At 45.3% G+C, this 12,720-nt stretch overlaps 1 protein-coding gene across 6 annotated transcripts in view; it reads right to left on the reverse strand.

The window, feature by feature from the left end:
- Positions 1-12,720, reverse strand: part of LOC116776761 (spectrin beta chain, non-erythrocytic 1) — a 59,117-nt gene that overhangs the window by 13,263 nt on the left and 33,134 nt on the right. For all 6 annotated transcript variants that reach the window (XM_061529019.1, XM_061529016.1, XM_061529015.1 and 3 more), the window contains 25 exons: positions 12,273-12,427; positions 11,568-11,676; positions 11,113-11,303; positions 10,764-10,983; positions 10,145-10,363; positions 9,816-10,009; positions 9,342-9,444; positions 8,946-9,091; positions 8,607-8,841; positions 8,132-8,305; positions 7,377-7,577; positions 6,211-6,373; positions 5,840-5,928; positions 5,102-5,215; positions 4,643-4,772; positions 4,123-4,323; positions 3,750-3,838; positions 3,529-3,669; positions 3,042-3,175; positions 2,473-2,658; positions 2,214-2,355; positions 1,715-1,819; positions 1,205-1,351; positions 677-782; positions 189-361 (listed from right to left, as the gene is read on the reverse strand). In XM_061529019.1, the coding sequence (XP_061385003.1) occupies positions 189-361; positions 677-782; positions 1,205-1,351; positions 1,715-1,819; positions 2,214-2,355; positions 2,473-2,658; positions 3,042-3,175; positions 3,529-3,669; positions 3,750-3,838; positions 4,123-4,323; positions 4,643-4,772; positions 5,102-5,215; positions 5,840-5,928; positions 6,211-6,373; positions 7,377-7,577; positions 8,132-8,305; positions 8,607-8,841; positions 8,946-9,091; positions 9,342-9,444; positions 9,816-10,009; positions 10,145-10,363; positions 10,764-10,983; positions 11,113-11,303; positions 11,568-11,676; positions 12,273-12,427 (3,867 nt within the window). The remainder of the gene's footprint in view (positions 1-188; positions 362-676; positions 783-1,204; positions 1,352-1,714; positions 1,820-2,213; positions 2,356-2,472; positions 2,659-3,041; positions 3,176-3,528; positions 3,670-3,749; positions 3,839-4,122; positions 4,324-4,642; positions 4,773-5,101; positions 5,216-5,839; positions 5,929-6,210; positions 6,374-7,376; positions 7,578-8,131; positions 8,306-8,606; positions 8,842-8,945; positions 9,092-9,341; positions 9,445-9,815; positions 10,010-10,144; positions 10,364-10,763; positions 10,984-11,112; positions 11,304-11,567; positions 11,677-12,272; positions 12,428-12,720) is intronic.

The raw sequence follows: 12,720 nt of genomic DNA on the forward strand, positions 1-12,720 counted from the left end.
TATGGTATAAGTGTAAACCATTTAGTTAACAGAGAAAATATCTTAACTCATATAGAGTCATTCCACAGACTACAGATGGCGCTGGTTGTGAGTCAACATATAATCTTACGCACACCATTCGTTTATTTATAAATAACATTACAAAATCCGAGACGAGGTCGCGTTTGAGAACTAGTTCACGTGGCTACCTTGAGCTGGTCCGCCCTCGCCCTCACGGCAGCCACCCTCTTCATTATGTAGTCTCTATTGTAGTGCCCCTCCGATATGGACTCGGCGTACTTCTCCAGCTCCAGCACCTTGCCCATCTGGGATTCCAGCAGTTTGGAGAACTCGCCGTGCTTGCGGATCAGTGTCTCAACAGCTGGACGGACATATAAGACATCAACAATTTTTTTCACACTCGTTTTACAGTCTGTTTATAATATTTTAATTAATACAGGGTTGCTTAAATTTTAACTGATATATAAAAAAAATTTCCACATTCGTGACACGAATGAGAAGCTTCGAGACGGCCGATTGGTTGCCGCGTGGTAAAAAAACATTATTTACGGCGTCAATGCTTGGACACCAGCGGGACTCGAACCCGTGACTGGGTCACGACGAAAGTCTTGAGCAACTGAACTATCGTGCCGTTAGTTAATTCGGTCGTATCGTGAGTATGGTAGGTGGTAGTTACCGTCGAGGCTGTCTCCGAGGTCGTCGTTGTGGAGGAAGGCCTCTTTCCCAGCGAGCCAGTCCTCGACGGCCTGGGCCTGTTCCTTCAGCACTTGCAGTGAGTGGGCCTGGAAGTACAACGAAATGAGTTACTTAGCTTACAAAAACGACCCTAGCTGACTTTCCACGCTTACAGCGGGTCTCACGCACGAGAAGTCTTTAAGCTAAGCTTTTAGTTCTCGAGATCGGTCCGTCAAAACAGACATAAAAACCGTTCAGCTTAGAATATGATGTTTAAATAGAAATAACTCATTAAAAAAACTGTGACTACAAAATTTGTTAATGCTCCCATGTGACCTGATAGTTAATCCAGCAGCAAACCTACTCTCATCACCCACATACTGGAGATCGGAAGACGAGTTATTTTTTTTTTCGGTCACCCATCCAAGTTATGAGCGAAGCCGGCGTTGCTTCACTAGTGTCAACTGGTAATCCAGGCTCTGATAAGGCAACATTGAGTATAGTCGTAGTAAATCTTGGATGTTCATACCTGCGTGAGATACTGTTTCCTCTGTAGCCAGGCCTGATCCAGTCCAGCTGCCAGCTTCTCCACACGCTTCACCTTCTCCAACTCCTGGGCCTGCTCAGCCTCCTTCTGGAGTGATGATATAGCCTTCTGGCGACCGTCTATCTCCGCCTGTGAATTTATTGGACAAATTTTAATTTAATAAAACATCTCAACTGAAAATATACTTACACAAAAAAGGTCAAGGTTTGCTATGGACAGAGAGGAATGGAAATTGTTAGAGGAGACCTTTGCCAAGAGGCACGCTGGACTGGGAGATATTTTGGTTCAGGGGGGGGGGGGTTCAGGATAAGAGGCTTATATATATATATATATATTATTTTACATTAGAAGATTAAAATCTTTGTTGTCCTGATACATGAGCCACATTTTTGCAGCTTCATTAAAATAGATTCAGCAGTTTTTATTTGAAATAGGAACAAACATGTCCGTATACATCTGTGCTGCTGGAAGGTGTATGTATCCAGGTGTTACCTTGGTCTCGTGCAGGTGTTCCAGCTGTGCCTGAGCGTCCGTGACGCTGTCGGGCTCCGCGCGGTCCAGGCGCTTCACCGTCTCCGTCACCCAGACCTCCAACTCCTGCAATGCATGTCACAACACCCGTCACAATGAATTCAATATGGTATTAGATAATAAATATTTACTATGGAGAGATATTGAAAGTGCGGATTTTGTGAGAGCATTATCAAATAACTTAAAATTAATGTATTGATTGTAACAACGAGATTATACACTGTGAGCTTTCTGTATATAATGTACTAATAGTAGAGGCTTAAATTTTATTTTACCTGGACATTATATGGGGGAAATCTTTCTTATTTACATTATATTACTTCTATAGAGGCTACAGAGGTGATACACACACACACATACACACACACACACATACACGCACGCACACACATAGCCGTGCCAAGTCATCACTAATAACTCCAGTCCCAACCACAGCTGATGATGTAATGACAGCGCTAACCTTAAGGTTTTCTTCGAACTTGTGTTCCTTGACGGCGTCGTCCAGCATGTCGGAGCGCGCGGCCGCCAGCTTTTGCAGCTGCTCCCAGCCTTCGTCCAGCTGGGACAGCTGGGACTCGATTATCTCTCGCTGTTCAGGATGACTGGGGAGAGGGAAAATAGTTTTATACATTTATTATTACTAATTGTATTGTCAGTGCTTTTCTGTTATTAATTTGGAGCTTATATATGTCTAAGTTGTTATATACAGGGTGTGCTACCTCCTCGCCAGCGCTGAACCGTCGTTCTTCAGCTGGTGTATCCTGTCCCTTATGGTCCCGGCCTCCCGGACCGCCGCGTCGAGGCGTCTGCGCAGCTCGTGGGCCGCGCTGAGGTCCCGGCCGCACTCCTCGCTGCGGAAAAGGGCTGCCTTGCGGGACAAACGCTCCGATGTCTCTTGGACGTCCCTAGAGGCATTATAATAAGTTTATTATGCAGAAATAACCCACTCGAGTCAAAGCATGATAGTTTATATCATTGGTTCCCAAACTTATGTTGTCTATGCCCACTTTGAGAATAAACTATTTTTTAGGGTCCCTATTTTTTATTATTATTTGAAACCGCTATATATACATATATATACATGTAATATAGAGTTATATCCTGGCTAAATTATATTACAAATCCGCCAGGCCTCTACACACACGGCATATAGGCCTGTCGCCCCCAAGAAGGCATTTTCACACACTTTGGGAGAGTCTGTATGGTCTTAGCCTTTTCTAAACTTTCTTTTAATATATAACAAACATGTTTTATTCGTGGTATCATGTCTGTATGTATGTTTGTGTACCTGTTGAAGGAGTGTAGCTGCAGCGCTGCCGCCAGCCTCTCCCTGTAGCGCTGCAGCGCTCCAGTGAGCGCGCGCCACTTGAGCAGCACTCCGTCACGCCGGGCGGCGACGTTGGCAGCGTGTTGTGTTGGACCCTGGGTAACACATACATACATATATATATATATATATTGAGCATGAATTTTATATTGTAACAATAATATTTTAAGGTGTGATGTCATCGGAATCCAATATGGCGGAACTTCCAAGATGGCCGACTTGACATTTTTATATATATACAGTTTTATGCTTGTACATAAAGGTCTATACATTCCCATACATTACTTTATTAAATACATAGTTAATGTACATTTATTATTAGAACATTACGTCATTGACTACAAAGGTCAAAGTACTTGATTTTTTAATTTCATCGACAGAAGACTTTTTAACTATCCCTCAAAGATAAACAGTCTGTTGGTCTGCTTAAATGAGTAACTGGTCTCACCTGCTGCAACAGCTTGTCAGCCAACGCCTGGACGCTCTTGACGTGTTTGTCGTCTACCTTCATGTCGCTGTCCAGGTCATCCAGCTTACGCAGCAGGGCGGTGCAGTGCTCGTAATCACGGCCGGTCTCGTTGGCTTGGACCTGGATAGCAAATGCAATGATTAAAATTGATTATTAAGTATATTTTTTTTTTGTGAGCTTCTGTAATATATATATCATACCATCAGTTCCTTGTCACGTATCCAGGCTTCTATTTTGTCCAGGTGCTGGTTGAACTCCAGAATGTCCTGGGCCTCCTCTAACCCGCGACCTGGTTACCAAAATAATTGATTGAATCCTTAATGAATTAATGGACTTATGTGTTAAAGAAAATTTAATTATCTTCTTATAAAATAGCATATATTATAAACAATTGGCTCTTCTACGATACAAACAGAGAATATGTATATATATAATGAACATAGATATATTTTTGTTTTTCTTTAAAAACTCCTGTCTTAGGTCAGCATCACGTTAAGTACATGAACGAGGTACTGAAGGCTGCCAGTATGTATGTCTTCAGTATGCCTTCATAAATATAATGTTGTAACCGACCTCTTTGTTCTGCGGCGTCCTCCAGCGTCCTCCACTCTCGTTCCAGCTGCTCCAGCTCCTTGGCCACCTCCCTGTCCGGTTCCAGCTCCTTGGCCAGCTGCCCGACCTCCTCCAGCCGCGCCCTGTTCGCGGCCAGTTCAGCAGTGAACGCCTGGTGTCTCTGCAGCTTCTTGATCTTGTCTTCCAGGTCCGTCACTTCACCTGGACGTCCAGAGGCGATGGTTAATAAGTTAAGTTTATATTTTTTCCCGGACTAATAACTATAAAGTTGCAGTGTAGTGCAGTTTATACCGGGGGTTCCTAAAGTTACTTTGTCTATACTCACTTTGAGAATAAATTCTTCTTCATAACCCCCATTTCTTCACTAACTGATAAACCACTATATTATCCTGGCAGATGAAATTTAAATCTTCCCAGGCCTCTACACAACGCCCCAATTAATTGTCTGGGTCTCTTAACACCCTTTAGGCCTGTGGCACACTAGGGAAGTTCTGCTTTATAAAGATGTGTGCTGTATTACCAGTGATGAGCTGCAGCTGCGCCATCTTGTCGGCCACCCAACTCCTGGCTTCAGCGGCGTCTCTCGTGAACTGAGCCCGGGCGCGCGCTCGGAGTAAGGCTCCGCGACGGACACCCACGGCCACGTATAGCTGGGAATGAGTGCACATTGGATTTTCATTAAGAGACAAAACCTCTCATCATTCCATGGATTCACAGTGTGGAGGCCGGGTCCATGGTTGCAGGGAGAGGAGCTTCAACAGTGCCTGGGACTTGCGACCCATAGGTTAAAAGGACCCCTATCTAACGCGTTAAACGCTCACGTCCACCGTCCAACCTCTCTCTACCTAACCAAATCTGAAACGAGCCTGCTAGGGCTGCCTTCGACGTACGTTCCAAGAATGAACTGATGTTAGTTCCGGACAGGCCCAAGTCTTAGCAGTATTTCGTAGAATATTTAATATTGTCAATGTGTCTATACCTTCTTCCTACGATCGTTGACAGCGGCCAGCTCTTCCTGTATGCGGGCGCTCTCCACGTGGTTCTGCTGCAACAGCTTGTCTCCGTGGCTGTTCAGGGTGGACAGCTTCTCGTCCTGGTGAAATGATGATATTGATAAGAGGACCTTTTAATACTTTACCTGCTAGATGTTCACTCAATATAAAGCATTCAGTATATAAGAAGAAAATTGATAATTAATACTTTCGCGAGTATTCATTTAAATGAAACGAATATTTTCTGATTGACTACGCGTTTTCATTATTTTGGACTGTATTCACATCTCATCACATCACATCACATCTCATCACATCACATCATCGCAAGGTAACCGGAACGTCGGGATTATATAACTCAAAATAATTAAAAAAGGAGCGCACTGCATCCGAAGACATTAATTTTATTTAAATAAAATTCAAACTACCCTCTCCACAGCAACAGCATTTTAGCACAGACAATGACATATCTATGTACATATATATAGCACTTTATAAAATTTTTGTTTGTCCGTCCGCACCCACTGATCTCATAAAACATTTTGAGTGGACTCTACGTTAGATCTAACGAGGAATGACTGAGCGCGGTGTTGCTATGTAAATTTAATTTAATTTCATTGATATAAATAATAATAATAACAAGGGCAGACGAAGTCGCGGTCTCAGCTAGTTACGTTGTAAATGTATTGAGATATTGTCTGTAAGGGCATATTACTGGGACCGACCTGCGTCGCCAGCAGTTTCTCGAAGGCCTCGTGCTTCTTGAGCTGGTGTTCCACCTCCTCCACGCTGCTGGTCGGAGATATTTCGCTGCCTGGAACATAAAATCAATTTATTTGTTATCGATTATAGTGAGATAAAATATAGTTAAAAAAAAATTATATATATATGTATATATGTTTTATGCCTTTTTATAATTTATTTTGAAAAAAACATTTTTTCAAATATGATCCTTATTTCAATACAATAGCGTTTTTTTATTCTGAATTTATTTTATGAATATATATATATAAGTTGGTTTTCATAAACCGGGTTAGAGTTGTAACTGTGTGTATACATGTGCCGTCTTAGCTCAGAAACCGGTTGTATAACCTACCGAGTGCTGCTTCCTGTGCAGCACACAGAGCGTGCAACTGCTTGGCGTCCCTTAGGAAGCAGTGCCAGTCGATCAGCTGGTCCAGGGCCACCTGCCGCGCGGCCCAGGAGTTCGCCAGGCGACCGCGCTCCTCCACCACCGCACGACACCGCTCCTCGATCTCCTGGGAACGATAACTTGGTGTTAAAATTGAGCTTAATGAACCAGAATTGTCTGTGGTTGTACATACAAGAGGAGGTGTCACTCATTGGTATATTTGTCCTTTTTTTTTTTTTTTTTTGATGACGCAGGGAAACTCTTTTTACGAGCCGTCTCACCGGCCTTGGTGGGGCCGGAGAGGATGTGTGAGACTCGACCTGGGCAGGTCCCTACTCACTAAAACCACTGCGAAAGCCATCGGCCGCTATGTTGGTGCACCCCGGATCTGTCAGCGACAGGGCACACCAGCGACTGGCTGGTCCTGGCAAAGACCGGACTTACTCCCTCGGAGAAAGGAGGCGATCCCGGCAATTAGGACCGCCCCGACGACGCCGGGCTTTCACAGGAGCCGGGTTACCAGCCCGACCCCAGCCCGGGGCGCAGGGGCGCTATTGGAGGAGGCGTTGGTATATTTGTCCTAGTATAATCCTTTCATCATCAGTCTATCGGAACCCACCGCTGAAAGGCCCCTTCTCACATGGAGAAGTTCAGAGCATTAATCACCACGCTCGCTCTCAACTCTACACCATCAAACGGATAGTTTGCAGTTTTTCATATACAAATCTCATGTGACGGTACCTACGTATTTAATATATGAACTTTATACGATCTGTGTTCAGGTCACCGCACATCCGTACTAAGGGTGCAGTACCGGCGTGACTCCGTTGGTAACAGTGAATACTCAGGTTTGACATCAACAGCGGCCGGTCTCTTCAGTAGCTGCCACTGAGCTGCTGTCCCTCGCTATGTCACATTTAATGAGACTTTCCCGACTGTTCTCTGAACTTGAACTGATATACTTTTTAACCACGCGTTCATAACAGTCGCTGCGAAGTAACTGACACGTCGGCAGTATGCGTTATAAATAACTATAAACGCGTAGTAAGTGCGAATAATATCAGTTTTTCCTATCTACTATTGGTAGATTTTCTTTTAAAGTGTAGTTATAGGGAGACAGGTCTACCAACCGCGGAGTTGGGATGTTCCTCCTCCAGTAACCTCTGACCCCTGGCCAGCACGTCCTTGAAGCCGTCGTCGCGGGCGTCGATCTCCGCCCTCAGAGCGTCGTGGTGCGCCCTCTGCGCCTGCGCTGCTGCTGCTGACCTTGCAGCTGCGGGTGACGACATCTCGCTGCGGAGGGATGACGACCACGAGATGACGTCACGGACCTGCGGGAAACATGTCGACTTTGAATATAACATCCGATAAAATGTCGCTATTAATATTAACCAAAGCTGAAAAACAGTCCAAATTAACTCGACTTCAGCTATTTGGATACAAACTTATCTAAAATCGAATCAAATCTGTATACAGCACAAACAAAAGATTTAAAGCCACAGAAAACTAAAGATCGCTTAACACGTCACAGCAGACCGGTGGTAATTGATTTGTATACAAAAAAAAAATTAATTATAAATAAAATAGCCTTATAACGGCTAGTAAATATTAGCATAACTGAAGTGACATGTTAAGTTCTGAATGGGTCCAAGTTATTCGGGCACTGCGTATTTTTTATCATTCTATATCTACAAGGTGCGGGAGGTTCGGTCCCTTTGTAGCTACCGTGATCTACAGACGGGATGGAGGTCTGTGAGTGCAAAAAAATGCTGTCCTAAAATAACTTAAAGGCGTAGTATGAAACACGCTTGGAGTCATTTACATTAAATTCTATTGGAACTTAAAATTTTTGGATAATATTGAAGTGAATTCAGGCAGTACTCACCGCGGACAGGAAGGTCTGCAGTTCCAGGTGTTGGTGCAGCAGTTTCCTCCTGAGGTCTGCGGCGCCGCGCAGTGACCGCCACGCTTCACTGAGCGCCTGTTGACGCAGCGCTATCTGCTGGGAGTTGCCGCCGGGGCACAGCCGCTGGAGACGAGATCCCTCCTCTTGGAGCACCTGGAAATAGGTTTTATATACATAGAACCTTAAAATACTACAAATATCAGTTAAAATCTGAATTAGGCAGAAAGGGCCACATCCATTGGGAGGCTGTAACATTACGAGATCTAAGTAAGAGTTTGGAGAGTATTAATTTAAATGAAACTAATATTCTCCCGTGATCTCGTCCGCCCGTCATCACGGCCGCTGCCAGGTAACCCACGTCGGCAGGACGTAATTTTTTTATATAATAAAATACGCGTAGTAATCCGGGAAATATTAGTTTCATTTAAGCCATAGCATTAGCAACTCGTAGTACCTGCATCTGAGCGTCTATGGCGACCATGTCGTTCTCCGCGGCGTCGTGGTCCCGGAGGAGGGCGGTGGCGGCGCGCAGGTCGCGGGGCGCGGGCGCGGGCGCCAGGCGAGCCCTGCGCTCCCCGGCGCGCGCCAGCAGCTCCCCGGCGTCGCGGTGGAAGCGGTGGATCTCCCCGGCCGCCGCGAGGCGCTGGCTCCGAGACTGGATCTGTTCCACCAGACGCTGCCAGGACTCGCTGGAATATATATAATTATTGTATAAATTTTATTGGACATGTTGAATATTTAAATAAGACCCTATATCTACGTATTTAAGTGTCATTTTCCAAGTTCCACTCACCCGAGCACTTCCTGTCTCTTTTCAATGTCAGCGATGTATGGGCTGTCGGATGCGACCAGCTTCTTGGCCAGCTCCTCACACTGGTTGAACCTCTCCGCCCCACTCTCTACACGGTGACGGAGCTCTTCGAACTTGGAGCGGAGTATCTGTGGTCGGGGAGATTAGGCCTCTTACATGAATACTTCAGCTGACTAAGCTGATACGTAGTAGGTGTTCAAATAACGCTTTAATTCTTTAGTTTTGTGCATTAGAATTGCTGAGCGGATTTTCGTGAAATTTTAAACCTACATTAGTTGTTTGTATTGGAGCATGTAACGGAATAATGTCTTCATCATCAAGTGCGATGATGGTGGAGTACCCTCTTATCATCATCACTGTCTATGTCTCGTTACTCACCAGTAAGTGCTCGTAATCCTGTCCGTAATCCTCGCTGGAGGCGGCCGCTTGCTGCTCCGCAACCCATTCCTCCAGCTCAGCGCTCTCAGCCAGATATTCATGTCTAAGGACAGACAGACATACATGAAAATCCTGTTTCCTATTACATTAATATATATACTAGGCTTTGCCCGCAACTTCGTCATAAGCGAGTCTAGGATTAGATAAGTGTGGCTGACCGAGCGTTAGGTAGGCAGTCAATAAGCAGATTTTGGGCTTCATTAAGTTATTATTTATTCTAATTTCGATCTACCGTGATGTAGAGCACGCTACGTCAGTCTCCTGGTCCTAAACTACCTTCACTCATCAGTGTGATACGTACAGCTGTTCTCGAGCTATAAACGGTTTAAACTAAGGCGCCCCGTGTATATACAGTGGTTTTGTTCAGAGATGGTCTCTGATGTGCTGTTTATGTGATGATGGGGTGTCTCCAACCTGCAGACGCTCTCCATGAGCGCGGCCTGCCTGCTGGCTGCCAGTCTTTGCAGCCTGGCCAGACTGCCGGCCAGCTGGTCGTGCCTGGTGACCAGGGCGGCGCCCTCGGGATGACCGCCGGAAGCCATCGACTGCGCCACGTGACCCATTTCCGCTATGATAGCCGCGTACGTATCCAACTCGAGTTCCACAGCCTGTAGAGGTCGGTTAAAAAGGAATTATAAGTTAATGCTCAATATACTCTGTATTATTATATTTGTCTGTTAATTGAAAGTCTTAGAAATTTAAATAATGACAACTTCTTCTTATTGAATATATATATATGTTACCTTATGCCTGGTGAGGAGTTGTGTCGCTCTGTGCCTGTCATTGCCGACGTCAGCGGAAGCCAGTGCCGCCGCTTTGTCAGCCAGCCAAGAGTCCACTTCCGCCGCGTCGTGGAGGAACTGCTGGGCTTTAAGCGCGGCCTCCAGCCGGGCCGCTCGCTCCTCCGCCGCTGATGATACAGAGGAATAGGCCTCTTCTAGTTCCTTGCACAGTTGCTTGATCTGGAATGTGATCATTTTAGTTTAATAGTGCGTGGAGTGGGAAAAAAAAATCATATGTGTATCAAATTAAACTAAAAAAATAATGAATGCTTTAAATAAGTAATTATAGAACAGTGAGTGCAGCGACTGCGTGTTCCAGCTGACCTCACCACGCTCACGCTGTTCACTTCGCTGCATAGCGAAAATACCATGCGCGTGCGCTTGGAATCTCAAACTCACTCTCTCTCTCTCCTACTTTCTATATGTGTATCTTTCTCTCTCCCTCAGCGTTAAACGTTTAACGCAACCGTGTTGGAAGTCGCATAAGAAGTTGCACTTTAACTATATTTAAGTTTATATATGCAGAGTTAAGTATAATAATGTTTTGTTATATAAAAGATGAGTTAAAAGTATGCTCCACCTTGCCAGCCTGCGGATGCGTGTCTAGTTCCTTGCCCCGGTGTAGAACCCGCTCCACGATAGGCCTCCGCCCCTCCAGCTCCGCTCGCAGCTTGGCGTGTTTCTTCTGCGCCGCCTGCGCCGCGTGCAGGTCCCCAGGGAGCGTGGTGGAGGAGGCGGCGCCCTGTCTCTCCGACACCCAGGCCAATTCACCGGAAACCTCTGCGGCGAACTTGTGAAGTCTGTGAAGAATTTGGGACCATTAATTGTTTTTTTTTCATATAATGTTATATTTCCTTATTCGCGTCTAATTTAATCAGATCCTGATACGTGTAATGTGAATATTGTGTGACAAATGATTGTTTACTCACTGTAGACTAGTTTCTAGCGCCTGTCTCCTCTCGGCTGCTCGAGGACGGAGCGCCCGGGCGGCTTGCAGCAGCGCGGCGGAGTCCCGCTCGATGGCCGCGCCATCGAAATGTCCGCTGGAGACCAGGTCGGAACCCTGAGCCGCCAGGGACTCCGCTCGCTGTTCGCATTGACTCAGCTCTTGCTCTAGAGCCTGTAGATATTTATTTTGCTATTTAATATAAGATATATATACGTCCTACTAATATTATAACAGCGACAGTTTACGAAGATGTATGTATGTATGGACATGTTGGTCTTACAAGTAATTTATCCCGACCGATTTTGATGAAGCTATTCAACAAAGCAGTTTAGGCCTGAGAAGGACATAACCCTTCTATACACATCAACTACTACCCGCACAGGAGCGGGGACACGCACGAAGTCGCAGAAAATGACTAGTATTCTCTGTACACACCTGGTGTAGTAGAAGCAGTCGCTTGCAGGATCGCAGATCTGATCCCAGTTCTGTGCTGTTCAGAGCTCGCTCCACCTCAGCCAGCCTCGCCTTGGCGTCTTCCACGGACCTGGAGAAGAGTCATCGTGATTAGAAAGCTATATTCAATACATTATAGGGGATGATTACACTATCATCACCAGCCTATCGGAGCCCACTGCTGAAAGGCCTCTTCTCATATGGAGAAAGTCAGAGCATTAATCACCACGCTCGCTCAAGACGGGCTGGCGATTTCAATCTTATAATTTGAAATTATAAGACCAGGTTTCCTCGCGATGTTTTCCTTCACCGTCCGTCAGTGGTGTCTAAATACTCTTAGAAAGTACATATGACTCGGAACAGATCACATTGGTATTTGCCAGGTTTCGACCCCGCGCCCTCACGCACGAGAGGCCACTGCGTCTTAGTATTCCACTATAACATGACCTCTTCAATAGCTACATTGGTGACTAACTAAATGTCAAACACAGCTTGTGTTCACCTATCTTGTTTGGTTGTACAAAGTATCTGTTCTCCTGGCTAGATCTTCGTCTACCTTCAATAATTACTGATAGTGTTACTGTCAGTTGTTAATATCAATGTCTTCATTTTCAAGTGATTTTCAAGCCTTTAAGATATACAAATGTGAGGGTAGACAGAAATATATAGTATAAAGGGTCATATTACCGTCTGTGTATCCTCTGCTGGCTGGCCTGCCTCAGCTTGGCGCCCTTGTCCCTGGAGGCTGCCACCAGCGCCGCCCAGGCTACCTGCAGAGCCTGCAGTCTAGACGACACCTCCTCAGCGTGTCCAGGGTCTGACTTCTGGAGGGAGAGCCCGATCTGGAACATGATATAAATATGACAAGCACTGCTATGATTTTCCATACATCTGAAGTTCCTAGTATAAAGTGATCTTCTACTGTGACTGTGACTCACTTCCTTTAAGTGATACCAATATTATCCTAACTAATATCAGAAAATACTAGTTTAATTTAAATGAATACTCGCAGTCTCGGATCCCATCACCTGTCCCACTTCCACGTCCTCCAGCATCAGGTATAATGACAGTCAACTAATCCAATTTCCATATAAAGAAGTAATCCGATTATCCTCTTGGTGCTTGGTGAGCGACT

The sequence above is a fragment of the Danaus plexippus genome (assembly GCF_018135715.1).
Source record: "Danaus plexippus chromosome 29 unlocalized genomic scaffold, MEX_DaPlex mxdp_36, whole genome shotgun sequence".
In the NCBI taxonomy this organism is placed as follows: Eukaryota; Metazoa; Arthropoda; class Insecta; order Lepidoptera; family Nymphalidae; genus Danaus; species Danaus plexippus.